Raw genomic sequence first — 14,833 nt, 5'->3', positions numbered from 1 at the left:
CAGAATTACAGGAAAATAGGAGGAACACTGACTGGAACCCGAAATCTGTCCCTTCTCTTTTACCTGAATCTCTAGAAGACACCACCCCACACTCCGCTAAATTTCTGGGGACAAAGATTTACATTTTGATTACATATATTTGTCAACTTTCTTCTGGAATGAAAAATGGCTGAACCCGCTCGCCAAACAGCACCTAGTAACTCACCTCTTCGAGCACCTCTGCAAAATTCATCAGCCGGAGGGTATGTGAGCTTTCTGCCACTGGGAGATGCCTGTAAGGCTGACTAGATGCTACTTGTGCCCCTTCTCCTAAAGGGTCTGAGCCCGAGGGAGATTCACTCAGGCCGGAGAAGGACTGCCGCTTCTACTAGAACAGGAAGCTGCCACGTCTAGTCCAGTCTCTCTCACCTCCCCCGCTCCAGCTCTACTTCCGTAGGCTTCTGAAGGAAGCTTCCTCAAAGGAAACTTCCACTTTGAAGCAGCGGAAACAGGAAGCAGGGAATAACCAAGAAAGATTGCGCCGCGCGGAGCAGGGGGTCAGAAGCTAATGACCTAGAACATAGCAGGCGGTGAGCAATTTAATAAAGCTAGAAATGCAACCCTCCAACAATGGTAAGTTCTTAAACGGCTGCAGCTTACTTGGTTTGGGGGGAAAGTGCGGAGAAAATATCACAGGACTGCAGACCTGCTTTTGGAGGTTCCTCGGGCAGCCTTCTGTTTGGAGCACGAATACCGGCTGGCTGGCTGGACTGGCCCCTAGATATGCAGCAGCATCGAGGAACCTAAGGAGGCTGTGCTCCCCAGCCCGGCGGAACGAAGGATACTGGCTCCTCAGGTCCTGCCTAAAACGAAAATCACAAACGCAACTGAATTATAATTATTGTTTGTATGGGTCACTGAAGAAAACGTCTGTGCTGACAGAATTCTAGCTGGAGCCTTCGTTTGGAGCTCGGAAGCGGACCTTTACAAAATTACCGACCTGGTTACAGCCGGCATAGAAGGTTCTCGCAGTTGTCAAAACCATCTGGCCAAGGACGAGGAGATGTCCCCCAGGGGAATCTCTTTCCCGGGCGCGGTTAGATCCCCTCATCTGGATACGGCGTCCACCTGGCCTAGCTGCCGCCCCACCCCACCGCTACCCCACGCCGCGCGCGCTCAGCTCCTGCTGCAACCCGAGCTCAGTTGCCCGGGTAACAAGGGATGCACACGGAGCGGGCCGCTCAACGCGAGTGCGCCCTGCGTGCTGTAGCTCCTCCTCCCCCTTGCAGACCCCGGCGGCTAAGTGTGCCAGCAGCGCGCTCGGGAGCGGGTCTTCAGCCGGGAAAGCGCGGTTCTCGTGCCGCTCTGGGCTCAGCCAGTGAGAAGCCGGGGGTGTGGCTGAGGGAACCTGCAGGCAGAGTACTTATGGGCTCGCCGCGGGTCAGGCCTGGCCTCTTCCGCACTCTCGCGCACGCGTGCCCACACCCACCGCAGCCGGGGAGTCGTAGAACGGCCACCCGGCTTTATCATGGTGACCCCCTGCTCCACCAGCCCCGTGAGTCCCGCCGCCCGGGCTGGGAGGCGGGACGACCAGAACCTCCGTGCCCCGGTGAAGAAGAGCAGGCGCCCACGCCTCCGGAGGAAGCAGCCGCTGCAGCCGCTGAACCCGTGCCCGCTACCCGGAGACTCTGGCGTCTGCGACCTGTTCGAGTCCCCCAGCTCCGGCTCGGATGGTGCAGACAGCCCCGCGGCGCGAGGCTGCAGCCCCCTACCCGGTCCTGCCCAGCGGCTGGTGCAGCTTGATCTACAGACCTTCCGCGACTACGGTCAGAGCTGCTACGCCTTCCGCAAGGCGCGGGAAAGCCACTACCACCCGCGGGAGTCATTGGCGCGGCAGCCACAAGTGAGGCGCTGGTAGAGCCAGCTCTCCACCGCCGCTCCTCTTCTTCTCCCGGGCTCTCTCCTTTTCTGCTCTGTCTGCCCTCCGCGGCGCCCCGGCCCTCGCCAGCCCGACTTCTGCCCCCGGTCCGAGCGGGAAGGGGCTTTGGAGCGCCGGGCCACCAGCCTCATTTTACAGATGGAGAAAAGCGGGGCCTGGACGGCTTAAGTGACCTGCCCGAAGTCTCCAAACTGTTTAGCAGGGACGCGGTAGAATGCAGATTAGTTAAGACAGTTTCTAGGTTCGAGTCCAGACTCCTACCGACCCCGGCAAGTTACTTCACAGTCCTAAACTTGTTTCTTCATTTGCAAAGTGGTGACCTCCCTGCCCCCACTGATTGCTGAGAGTATTACACGAGGTAACGTGTATCCGCGCTCGGCACGGTGCCAGGCACGAATCCCGGCGGCCTGGCTCCTAGCCCTGCCTGTGCTCTTTCCACAGCAGCGCGGCCCACCTCTTTCTGTTTCCAGCGCCTTTAGGTTTTTCCTCTGTTTCCTGCCTTCCTCCGGGGACGCTCCCTAGGTCTTCGTGCCCTGTCCCTTCCACAGCCGCTCTCAGCCCTAGGCTCAACTGGCCCGCCTCCCTCCTCCCTCCGGCAGGTAACGGCGGAATCCCGCTGTAAGCTGCTCAGCTGGCTAATCCCCGTGCACCGCCAGTTCGGCCTCTCCTTCGAGTCGCTGTGCCTGACGGTGAACACTCTGGACCGCTTCCTTATCACCACGCCTGTGGCTGCAGACTGCTTCCAGCTGCTCGGGGTCACGTCCCTCCTCATCGCTTGCAAACAGGTACTTCCACGCGGGGTCTGGGGGGGTGGAGCCAGACTCCCGGCCGCTCTCTGGCCGCGCGGCTCTTCAGTGCACACGGCTGAGTGCAGGGTTCCCTGAGCTCATTTTGCAAGCTTACATACCCCACAGCCTTAACTACAGAATTCCCCCCAAAACGAACAATCCTTTCACCCAGCCCGCAAAGAAATAGGCCGCGTGTCAACAGCTCTCTCTAGCCCCTCTATTCTAGTCTCCGAAAAAAAAAAAAAATTCAAAATTTCTCAAACCTGTTTTCAGCGTTGCGCTGGAAGTACACCCCAGATGATTACAGTGGAAGTATGGAGAGGCAAAGCCCCAAATATCTCGCTGGAAGGGATGGGGGAAGTCCTGGTTTTCTCCGGGTGTGAGACTGGGTGGGCCTCCGGCCCTGGATGCTGCGCAGCGAGGGATGAGCGCCCCTGTGTTACAGGTGGAGGTGCACCCGCCGCTCGTGAAGCAGCTCCTGGCCCTGTGCTGCGGCGCCTTCTCCCGGCAGCAGCTCTGCAACCTCGAGTGCATCGTGCTGCACAAACTGCACTTCAGCCTGGGCGCGCCGACCATCAGCTTCTTCCTGGAGCATTTCACGCACGCACGCGTGGAGGCCGGGCAGGCAGAGGTGTCCGAAGCCCTGGAAGCGCAAGCCCTGGCGCGCGGGGTGGCGGAGCTGAGCCTGGCTGACTACGCTTTCACCAGCTACACCCCCTCCCTGCTGGCCGTCTGTTGCCTGGCGCTGGCAGACCGTATGCTGCAGCTCCCTCGCCCGATGGACTTGCGCCTGGGCGGGCACCCCCAGGCGGCGCTGCAGGACTGCCTGGGCAAGCTGCAGCTACTGGTGGCCATAAACAGAACGTCCCTGACTCACATGCTGCCCCTCCAGATCTGCGAGAAGTGTAGCCTGTCCCCGAGCTTGAAATGAAGTAGACCCTTGGTCTCCTTTGATCCCCTGGCCTGGCTGCTGGACCTCTCCCATTGCTTTGAAAGAGTGCAGTATTGGCCCACAGAGAAGGGTTCAGTCCTCCCACTTGGTCACCAGGTCATCATGCAGGTTGTAAATAGTGTACGATTGTGGGGTTTCATTGTTTATTTATTTTGCTAACATCGCACGAGAGAAGAGACGAGTCTTTCCCCAATAAACAGGCTGTCTGTGGTGGTTTGTCTGAATACTACCAATGCGAGTGTCCACGAAGAGGGAAGGTGAAGGCAATCCGGGAATAGAGGCGGTCAGCAACCATGGAGGGTTCCTCCCTCCCCCCAGGCATCTCTGTTTGGGAACACCAGGTTTGGAGAGGTTCCTGTAGACCGAGGTTCCAGTTACAAGGCAAGTCAGGGTCACTTGTTGGCCTGTAACTGGTGACCTTGTTAGGCTGAGGACTGCTAGAGGTTCAAAGGACGAGGTGGGGTGTGAGGCTGAAAAGAACCCACAGCAGTCCATGTTGTCTAGCGGGGCCAGGGGGCACACTGCTGGTGCAGAAGATCCCAGGCTGAGAAGCTTTGGGGACTGCAGTCCCACTAGCTAGGGCAACCAAGAGTTACCCTGACAACTGCCAGATGTGGGAAAATGAAGGCTTTGCAGGCAGTTATGGCCATTGCAAATTGAGTCCATTTATCCTGCAATCACATGTTGAACAGTTCTCTCTTGTCTTACACCTACTATGTGTGAGCCCATGGTAACAATGGTGCAATAGTAATCATGGCTATCATTGAGTGCTTACATGTACCAGGCACAGTGTTCAGCATTCATTATTTCAATCCTTCAGCAGTTCTATGAGGCAGAGTCTATTATCCCATTTTTCAGAGAAGGACACTGGGCCACCGAGAGGTTAAACAATAGTGGAGCAGCCAGGATTTGAAGGCAGGTGATCTGAGTCCAGAGTTCCACCCTTTGCCACATGCTCAATTTCCTCCACTTACAGGTTTCTGGAAATGCTAAAAAAAAAAAAACCACCTCTTCCCAAGGTAGGTGTGGGACAAGTGATCTGTTCAGTGCCCTCCATTTAATAGGGACTATGGAGAACATATTTGGAGAGCCAGTACAGTCCTTGCCTCTAGTCATGTCACAGGAGTCATTTTACAGATGGGAAAACTGAGTCAAGAAATGCGACAGAGGCTTGCTGGAGTTCTGTGACTCCACAGCTGTCCCATCGTCTTCATTCTCACTGTTGTGAATCTGCTGTAGACCCTGAATCTGTAACCTCCAGCAAATTAACCTCCCTGAGCCCAATCGCTAACTGATAGCGGGGCTATTATGAAGCTTTAAATGAGATTGCTATGAGGTAGTATAAAGTAGTGCTTAAACACTTGGACTCTGGAGTCAATTTGCTGTGTGACCTTAAGCAAGTCACATATCTATGCTTAAGTCTTTCCTGTAAACATGAGAGTAACAGTAGCATTTACCTGGTAGTGTTGAGGTATGGATTTAATGAGATGTTCTCTACAAACCCCTCAGCACAGGTCCTGCCTGGCACATAGCAAGTCTTCAAGAAGCCTAGGGGCTTCGCTGGTGGCGCAGTGGTTAAGAATCCGCCTGCCAGTGCAGGGGACACGGGTTCAAGCCCTGGTCCGGGAAGATCCCACATGCCGCGGAGCAACTAAGCCCGTGTGCCACAACTACTGAGCCTGCGCTCTAGAGCCCGTGTGCAGCCTGCTAGCCTAGAGCCCGTGCTCTGCAACAAGAGAAGCTACCCAATGAGAAGCCCGGGCATCAACGAAGAATAGCCCCTGCTTGTGGCAACTAGCGAAAAGCCTGCGGGCAGCAACAAAGACCCAACGCAGCCAAAAAAAAAAAAAGGCTGGTGGCAGCCTGCATAATGATGGGGTGTGGGGGAGGAGTTACACAGAAAAAAAAACTTGGTGAAAAAATAGAGATAAAGCAAATACAGGAAAATGTTAATGCTACTGTTGTTCATTGTACTGTGTTTTTCAAATTTTCTGTATGGTTGAAAAAATAAAGTTTTGGCGGAATAAACTCAGTCATGTTCTACTGCATTTAGAATAAATCTAAATGTATGACAAATGGCACAAATAAAAAGCAAACTCAAAACATACTTAGAGAAATTTCCTTGCACTTCTTGTGCACCCAAGTACTCTCCAGAGACAGGAGCGCCTTACGAACACTTCTCTCCTGATATGTTGATATGCTAAGCTCTCCAGGAACTTTCTCCTCCTTGGCTCAAGGAGAGGGAAGTGGTGATCCCCAAGCTGTTTGAGGAAAACCTGGTCTGTGATGGTGAAAAGGAGGAGGAAAATCATATCACCTGTTCCAAGTGCCAAAATATCTGGAGCTCTCAGCCTGGCTATTAGGGGATGGGGTACCTCTGCAAAAGTGATTTTGGGGGGAGTTGTCTTCACCAGCATTTACTCAGCTAAGATTGATATGGGGGATTTGGTTCCAGAATCATCCAGACCAGGAATCATGTAATCATGCTATTCCAGCTCCTGTTGCCACAGACAATCTACATTTTTATGCACAATGCCCATATTTTTCTACTCCAGTGTGGAATTCATTGATGGAAAATGGGCCTGTTTTGGATCTTGCCATGTGTAGAGATCTCCCCAAAACTCAGCTAAGAGCTTCCCCACTCCTTTTGCAGACTGGGAAGCCATTAAGGATAGGGATGGGGAATGGACTGACTAGTGGCTAAGGCTACTCAGGAACCAGAGGAAGTAAGAGACAAAGCCAGCAAGAGGCTGTGGGAGGCTGCAGGTGCAGCTGAAAAGGCACTTCAAAACAGCAACATTCATTTATCCACACCAAGCACCAGTCGCATTACAAAAACAATTTCATCTCACAGCAACTCCTCTGAAGTTAGTGTTATGTTTTTCCAAAAGAACTGGGGTTCAGTTATCTGGTGGAGCCTGGGTTCCGACCCTAAAGCCAGAGCTTCTTCCTCGCCATCAGCGACACCACACCAACTCTAGCTGGCTGACCTCACTGGTTCCTGCATCTATAGATGCCTCAGAGAGTCTCTAAGTCTATTCTAACTATATCACTGGATTGCTTTCCATCACTGTTAGGGGGCTCTTGTTTATTAATCCAGATAATAAGTGCAAATAAAAGAGGATCTTTCACTACTCCTATGAGGTGTAAGGCACCAATTTAAGGTGCCCAGTAGGGGGGTCACAAAGATTTCAATTTCAGATGATTGTTCAAACTGTATGGATATAAGAGTGGTCCTGAAAGAGACCCCTCACCCAAGGATCTAGAGATGCCCCTTCCTGGGAGAGGCTTCCGGCTTGGGAAGAGGAGCGAAGACTCCGGCTGAGTCAACAAGGCCGGTTGTACAGAGAGTGACCAAATGCCTCGAGCGGTAGCTGAGGCTTCTGGGGAAGAGACCGGTTTTAGGGGATTTGGGGCTGTCCACTGTGGACATGTGTGACCCTCTCTTTTAAAGGCTGTGCTCAGGTGCTGCTGCCTGAGAAAGTGCGGGGTAGGGGTAGGGGTACGGAGCGCGGCTCTAGGCATCAGACCAAGTGGATGTCAAAACCAGGGGGGCTCCCTAGCCTTGGGTCTGGGGACTTCCGTAATCTGGGGCTGTTCTGGGGAGTCCCTGCTGGACTTCTACAATACATCCCCAGCAAATCCTACATGGCGGGGCAAATGCCGGGGTCTGACTTTGGCAGTTGACACTCCAAGTTTGTTTCGTGCCTTGTGGCTGGCGTGGGAAGAAAATGAAATAAGAATCGTTAACTTTTCCATATTCCCGCTGTCCGTACGCGGAAAGGCGGTACCCAGCGTTAGGGACCAGTAGGAGTTGTCCTCCCCTCCTCTCCCTTCCTATGGCGTGGCCGGGAGGCTGCGGCGCCAACGCTAGCCAAAAGAGCGCTCGCGGGCCCCGGCCCCGCGCTCGCGGCTCCCGGGGGAAGCCGCGTTGCCAGGTTGGGTTTTAACGCCTCCGCCCGCGCACAGATTGTCCGGGGCTGAAGGCGCCACCACTGGCGCTCAGGCGCGAGCCGCCCCTCCCGCGCGGCGATCCTCCTACTCCACCCCGCCTTCCCTCCGCACCTTCACAGTCGCCCCTTAGCCCCACCCCGGGCACGCGCCTCCCCGACTTCCGGCCGGCTTCAGAGCCTCTGGAGCGCTGGGTGTCGGGTCGCCATCCCGGCCCGGCCGCCGCCTCCGAGCAGTCGACGCGGGGCTCCAGGCCTGAAGCGGGCGGGAAGGCAGGATGCAGGCGTGCGGGGGCACCGCGGCGGGTCGCCGGGCCTTCGACAGCATTTGCCCCAATAGGATGCTGGATCCGCGAGGCCGGCCGTTCGGCAAGCCCGGGAAGCTGGAGAGGAAGGTGGGGCCGCAGGACGGAGCCGGGCAGGGTCCTCACGCTCCCGGCAGTGAGGGCTGACCCGCGCTCACCGTTTCTGTGCCCGGCTAGTTCGCCCCTGCGCGGAAGCTCTTTCTCGGTAGCAGCGGCAGCAGCCCGGTGTCGGTGTACGAGGATCCCCCAGACGCCGAGCTCGCTGCGCTGCCAGGTGATACCGGTGGTCCCTGCGCGACCCCTCGGGTTCCCCGCGCTAGGTGGGTGGGGCGCGCGGGCCTCAGAAGAGCTTTTCTCCCTGGGGTTTCGGAGTCCTGGCGGCGATGCCAGCGGCGAGCCCTTGCGGGGAGGCTTAGGGTTCGCCCGGCGCGTGTCTCCGCTTCTCCCTACGCAGCCCTCACCACCATAGACCTGCAGGACCTCGCTGACTGCTCCTCGTTACTCGGGTCCGACGCGCCGCCTAGTGGTAATTCGGCCGCCTCACAGGTACCTCTCCTGGTGGAAACTCGCGGCCTATCGAAACCCAAACTTCGATTCGGGAGTCAGTTCTCTGAATTTCCTCAAAGAATCCTTTTGGGTGGGGAGCGCAGGCACATCTGGCTAGCGGGGAAAGATGTCCTGCAGAAATCCAAGCCTCGTGGATTAGAACTTCCTCCTCCCTCCTAGTATGTTAACGGTGGCCGCATTCTCAGAACTGTTCTGACCAACTCTGGACAGGGAAGCTCATCTGGAGGGCTCCCCTGCCAGACGGGTCTCCCATTCCCCTCCCCATCTATTCCTTGGAGCTGCGATAAAGCAACGTGGAGGTTGCGCACTGAGGGACCAGGTGGGTAAATGGGAGCAAAGTTGCTCTCTGGGCACCTATCTGTTCTCCCAACATGCCTTTCCCGGCCATTCATTAACGATTTTCATTCCCTGGATGTCTAAGGAGTGTGGAGATTGGAGAATAACTTCTCGATCAAGACTGGAAAAAACGAAGAGAATTTACATTTGGAGGAAGTGGGAAGAGTGACAAAGGACTTGAAGAAATCTGACTGAAAACGTTGCTCTCTACAGAGATGGCCCTTTAGCAGTTGGGCACTTTATAAAAGTTCTTTTCGCCCCCTGCAAAGGCTGCTGCCACTTACTCCCATGGAGCAAAGAGGCATTTCCCCCAAAAAACCTATCTTCTTACTTGCATCCCACTTCTACCACTTGCCAGGGCTGAGACTTCCCAGCCAGATGATGGCACCTCCCAGCACTGGTGTCTGGGAGGTCAGAAGCCTGCCTCATCGATGGATATGAATGCATCCATCGATGCATATGAGTGGATATGAATATGAATAGCTAGATGCAACCTTAAGGAAGGGTGCCAGTTCCAGGTTCCTGGCAGCAGGTGCTGGGGATATGAGGTTTCACGGGAACAGACCAAGTACAGAACTCTCCAGAGGAAATGACCACCTCCTAGAACTGGGGTTGGGGTGGTGGAGCAAAGCTTCCCAGGGCCTCTCTAAGTGCCTCTTAGAATTGGGATAGAGCCTAGGGAGACTCAGGGTAAGTGGCAACTGAGAGCAGAGATTGTGAAGGCAACAGGTAAGAGTGGGAATTGCCCTGCAAAGGCCATTCTCCTGTTCTTTTAGGGTCTGGATGCTCAAATGAAAAAAGACAATACATGAGCATCTTTCAACGGACCCAGAGGGCTACATCACGCCCTTACTCCAACATGTTTGTTTTGCAAGAAAAAAACCAAACCAAACCAAACAACAACAACAGAACCAAGCAGGCTCTTGCTGAATTTTTGCTTATGTATACAGAACTTAAATTTGACATCATGCTCTGTGTTAAGTTTTTTGGTTTTGTTTTGTTTTTGTTTTTTGGCCGCTGTTTGTGTTGGAGAAATGCCAGGTTTTTACCTAATTGGGAATATAAGATTCACAGTTTCAAGGACAGAGCTCATGCCCAATGGCCCAAGCAAGAGGTCCAGGATTTTTCCCGCTGGAAGGCAGAACTGGTACAGAAGGAGATATATCCCTAGGGGAAGATTCTGTGGGGGAACCCCCTGGCCAGTGCACACTCTGGTTATATTTCTCCTTCCTGTTGGGGAAAGTGGACAGAGAGGGGAAGTGCTCTAGAAGTGTTTGAGGTCCAGAATGGGCCAAGACCTGGGATAGCACAGGAGGAAGCATTTCCTGGGTGGCTGTCCCTGAGAGTTGACCTCTAGTCTCCTCATGGTAAGGGCTTTTCTCTACTGAGAGGGAGACCTTTGAGCCCTTGGGAAATGTCTCATTTCTGTCTCCTTCAACCAGGGAAGAACTTGTGCTTCAGGATTTGTCTGGGGCCCTCAGTCTTTCCTTTCTAAGCTCCCTTCCCCTTACAGACTCAGTTCTCAACTGATGCTAGAGGTTTCCCTGGTTGAAGCTCTCCTCCCTGAAGGAAACTGATACTTGTACATTCTTTGAAGTTAGAGTCAGAATAAGTTCCTCTTCTCAGAAGTATTTGAATAGTAAAGAAGGGTGTTTGGGAGAAGAATATGATTAACCCAAAGGAATAAAAAAATTGATAATAGTGGAATCAGTAGAATAGATATTTCTGATGGGCATACTGGATGCACCCCTCACACCATGCTCCTTGAGAGGCTTCTTTCCCCTTCCCAGAACTGTCTTCATTGGAAGCCAGGCTTTCCTAAAAGGGAAATAAAAGCTAGAGGCAATGAGGTATAGAGGAAAGAGGACTGAAATAGGCACCAGCATTCTGGGGCAGAAGCTCCAGTTTCACTATTTCAGAGCTGGGTGGCTTTCGACAACGCGATTTCTCTGAGCTTCAGCTTCTCCATCATGGGAGGAGTCACTTCCTGGGCCCTGCCTACTTCCTACATTGGTGTGAGAATTAACAGAGAGACTCGATGTAAAAGTTTGTGTCAACTCTGTCCACGAATTAAGGGAATAAGAAGTTTCCTGGTCACCAGCCTTTTGCAGTCTCCTTCCGTCTCACGCACCCAGGCACATTGCAGGAACCCAGGAGAGTGTCCAGTCCAAGATGCTGGAGATGCATCACGCCGTACGGGAAAAGTCAACTCCAACTTTTTGAGAAACAGAAGAGCAAGAGGGGCCACGCCTGCTGCGTGCTGAACAGAAGCACTTTCCATAGCATCCCTGGCCCCTCATATCCTAGCCTACCTTTTCTCTTTCTGTGTGGGGAGAGGTGGTTTAGTTGTGACTGAGGCTTGGCGGGATATGTGGACTCGAGTCACTGCTTTGGATGCTTCCGCACGCTGGCGGGTCTTGGTAGGAAGGAAGGTGTGTACGTACACCATGCTCCCAGCTCTTAGAGCTGTGGCTCCTCGGCCTGTGGGAGGTAAGTCGGGGCTGAAGGTCTAAGCGGGCGCACTAGCAACGCGCCTGGTTGGCTGGTGACTGGCCAATGAGGCGGCACCGGACTATGCCGGCTGCTAGAGGCCGGACGCGGGGAGGCTGTGCTGCGCGCAGAAGGACCGACGCGCGACGCAGCAGCGCGCATTTTCAGCGCCTGGCAGGACCCTCCCGACCGGGTCCCCGCTTCGTGCGTCCCTCTCCCCACCATGGCAGTGCAAGCCTGCTGGATTCCGTGTCTCGGGCAGGGCTTTGATTTTCAGGTACAAGTTTCCGCTGCGAGCGCGAGTGCATGCAGACCTGCCATCGAGCCCGGGAGGTTAACTGTCGGTCTAGGAACTGTTCCAGACCCGCCAGACTCAACATTAACTAGTTTGTACCTCCGGTTTGTTTCAGAACCACTCCCTGCAAACGGCAGCGGACTTCGATCTGCAGGATTTCAGAGACACCGTGGATGATCTCATTGCAGGCAAGTGCAATCTCTTTGCAGTTCAATAACGGCCGGGGTGTCCTCTACCCCTCAAATCTGACTAGTTCGGATTTCGTGGTCCTGAAAGTGGTAAACCCTGTACCTGTCAACGACTCGCCAGCACCTCATCAAAGGGTTTGGCTCATCCAAATTTAGCTCTCCCCCCCTTTTCCTAATGGAGAAGATGAGTCGCTGGATCTATAGCGCTTTCTCAGTTTGCCCGTGTGAGTTCTGGGAGAGAGGACCCTACGCTGTGACGTGGTCTGGAAGACGCTGAGTGACAGGAGTGTGCAGAGTAGTGCATTTGTGTGACTTCAGGCAAGTTTGCCCTGGCCACCGTGGAAATCCAGTTCAGATAATCTCAACAGGCATTTATTGAGCGCCTGCTGTGTATGTACAGGATATCAGGAAGAGCCTGGGGATCGTAGGGATTGCAGAGTGAGGGGTGCTTTATTAATAAAGAAAAATCACGTAAACCCTATACCCGCGTGATATTTTGTCCCTGCAGTTAGCTGGGCACGAGTCTGAGGCTGCAAACCCAGCTCCCTCTCTTCCTCTTCATCAGACTCATCCTCTATGATGTCGCCTCCCCTGGCGGGCGGAGACTTCCCCTTCTCTCCTTGCGACGTACTGCCGTTTGGTCCCTGTCTCTCCCCACAAGCCTTGCAGTCACCGCCGCTGCGCCCTCCCGACGTGCCCCCACCAGAGCAGTACTGGAAGGAGGTGGCCGACCAGAACCAGAGGGCGTTGGGGGACGCACTCGTGGAGAATAACCAAGTAGGGACACTGGGCTGGCGTCCAGGAGTCCTTGGGGCGGGGGCAGGGTATAGGGCTCCGGGAGGAAGTGGGGTTGCAGGAGCGGGAATGAGCCCCCTTGGACGTTAGAACCAGTGGACGAGTTTACGTAGCTGCTGTTGCTCCACTGGCTCTACCTCAGTTTACAACGTCACTAAGTGGGAATAATCTTACCCACATATATATATATATATATATTTTTTTTTTTGCGGTACGCGGGCCTCTCACTGTTGTGGCCTCTCCCGTTGCGGAGCACAGGCTCCGGACGCGCAGGCTCAGCGGCCATGGCTCACGGGCCCAGCCGCTCCGCGGCATGTGGGATCTTCCTGGACCGGGGCACGAACCCGTGTCCCCTGCATCGGCAGGAGGACTCTCAACCACTGCGCCACCAGGGAAGCCCCATCCACCAGATTTTGTTTTTTCATCCACCAGATTTTTAATAGGGCCACCAATACTTATTGAAGGCTTTCTATATGCCTGGTATTGTGCTTACCAGTTTACTTTCTCATTAATTACTCACAACCATTGAGCTAGATACTTTCACCAGCCCCATATTACAGATAAGGAAACTGACTTATAGGAAGGTTGAACTTCTATATCTGCCTGTTGCCCAAGTCAGCACTCCTCACCGCTACACTGAGGATTAACTGAGAAACATTTTGTCTAAGTGCTCTGTAAAAATAAATAAATAAATAAATAAAATGATCATTCTCACCAGTGTAAACGTCCTTGGGGCCCCAGTTTCTAATTAGACGTTAGGATCTGCGTTCAATTTATGCAGAGTGTACAGACGAGACCGAGCACGGTAGACTATCCCTGAATGTTTGGGTCTCCTCCTGCAGCTGCACGTGACGTTGACCCAGAAACAGGAGGAGATCGCCTCACTGAAGGAGCGGAACGTGCAACTGAAGGAACTCGCCAGTCGGACACGGCACCTGGCCTCGGTGCTGGATGTAAGTGGGGCGCGCGCGTGTAGAACACTGCAGAAACTCGGAAATGTTCTGTGCACCTCCCACCCAGCTCCCGGTGTTGGGAGCCGGCGGGGGTCGGGGAACGGAGAGGACCGCTGGGAGCTCGCTGACTCACTTGCAGGCGTTGCCTAAGTCGGCCGAGTCGCGCAGTTCGAAGTGCGCCCAGGTCTCCTTTGAGCGCCCAGCACGAGGCGAGTCAGGCTGGCCCCAGGGCGGCGCTCCTCCCCATCTTTTTGTAGAAGCTGATGATCACACAGTCCCGGGATTTCGGGGCGGCAGCTGAGCCCATCCCACTCAAGGCGACTTCCAAAAGGAGCCTGGAGGAGTTGTTCAGCGCTGCGGGGCAGGATTGCGCGGAAGTGGACGCCATCCTGAGGGAGATTTCCGAGCGCTGCGATGAAGCGCTGCAGAGCCGCGATCCCAAGCGGCTCCGGCTGCAGCCCGAGCCCCCGAGCACGGACGTCAGGCCTGGGAACCTGCACGGCGCCTTCCGGGGGCTGCGCACAGACTGCAGCCGGAGCGCGCTGAACCTGAGCCACAGTGAGCTGGAGGAGGGCGGCTCCTTCAGCACCTCCATCCGCAGCCACAGCACCATCCGTACCCTCGCTTTCCCCCAGGGCAATGCCTTCACCATCCGGACAGCCAACGGGGGTTACAAATTCCGCTGGGTCCCCAGTTGAGCTGAGATGTGGTCCTCCGAAACACTGCCCTCTATCCAAACTGAAGCGCCTGGAGGCTAAACGGGAGTAGCTGAAACCTGGTTTCTCAGAAGAACTCCACTTGCAGAGCCGACGCCAGCCTGAAACTTTTTTTTCAGGAACAAAAACGTTTTGATACTGATGCACTGTAAAATTCTGGTACAAAATACTGTGTAGTCCCTCCCCTTTTCACAGAGAAACCGTGTGTGTATGTGTGTGTGTGTGTGTGCGTGCATATGTATGTGTATACATACGCTTATATATCACAGTCAATTTTTAAAGTGTTTATTTTTAGCAGCTTTGAATTACGTACTTTTTAGAGCTGGAAGGGACCTAAAAACCACTTAGGTATTTTATAATTGTAATAATGCCCTATTTTCATACGAAGCAAAAGGGGGCTCTAAGAAGTTAAGCAATTTTCTACAAAAAGAAGCGTCATGGGCACCTTGCGAGTGCTCTTGCTAGTCTTTTAAAGATTGTAGGTCCAGAGGCCAGGTCTCTGGGTGAACGTTTCAATACGTCACTCACTTCCCCTGATCACTTAATTTTGTTACTATTGGAATCTTTCATTTTAGCTGCC

The 14,833-nt window shown here is 54.0% G+C and overlaps 2 protein-coding genes across 2 annotated transcripts; both read left to right on the top strand.

The window, feature by feature from the left end:
* Window positions 1-1,419: 1,419 nt before the first annotated feature.
* Window positions 1,420-5,819, top strand: CCNO (cyclin O). Its single transcript, XM_022551521.2, has 3 exons — window positions 1,420-1,882; window positions 2,518-2,703; window positions 3,152-5,819. The coding sequence occupies exons 1-3, from the start codon at window positions 1,508-1,510 to the stop codon at window positions 3,635-3,637; spliced, it is 1,047 nt and encodes a 348-aa protein (XP_022407229.2). The 5' UTR covers window positions 1,420-1,507; the 3' UTR covers window positions 3,638-5,819.
* Window positions 5,820-7,886: 2,067 nt separating this feature from the next.
* MCIDAS (multiciliate differentiation and DNA synthesis associated cell cycle protein) lies at window positions 7,887-14,302 on the top strand. The gene is made up of 7 exons (XM_022551533.2): window positions 7,887-8,003; window positions 8,091-8,187; window positions 8,368-8,459; window positions 11,717-11,789; window positions 12,355-12,566; window positions 13,427-13,537; window positions 13,795-14,302. The coding sequence occupies exons 1-7, from the start codon at window positions 7,887-7,889 to the stop codon at window positions 14,233-14,235; spliced, it is 1,143 nt and encodes a 380-aa protein (XP_022407241.1). The 3' UTR covers window positions 14,236-14,302.
* The last annotated feature ends 531 nt before the right edge of the window (window positions 14,303-14,833 follow it).

The sequence above is a fragment of the Delphinapterus leucas genome, chromosome 3, assembly GCF_059928025.1.
Source record: "Delphinapterus leucas isolate spDelLeu-1000000601 "Yukka" chromosome 3, BTC_Dleu_Yukka2, whole genome shotgun sequence".
Lineage (NCBI taxonomy): Eukaryota > Metazoa > Chordata > Mammalia > Artiodactyla > Monodontidae > Delphinapterus > Delphinapterus leucas.
The sequence above is the reverse complement of the archived record's forward strand: the minus strand, read 5'-3'. Positions and strand labels throughout refer to the sequence as shown.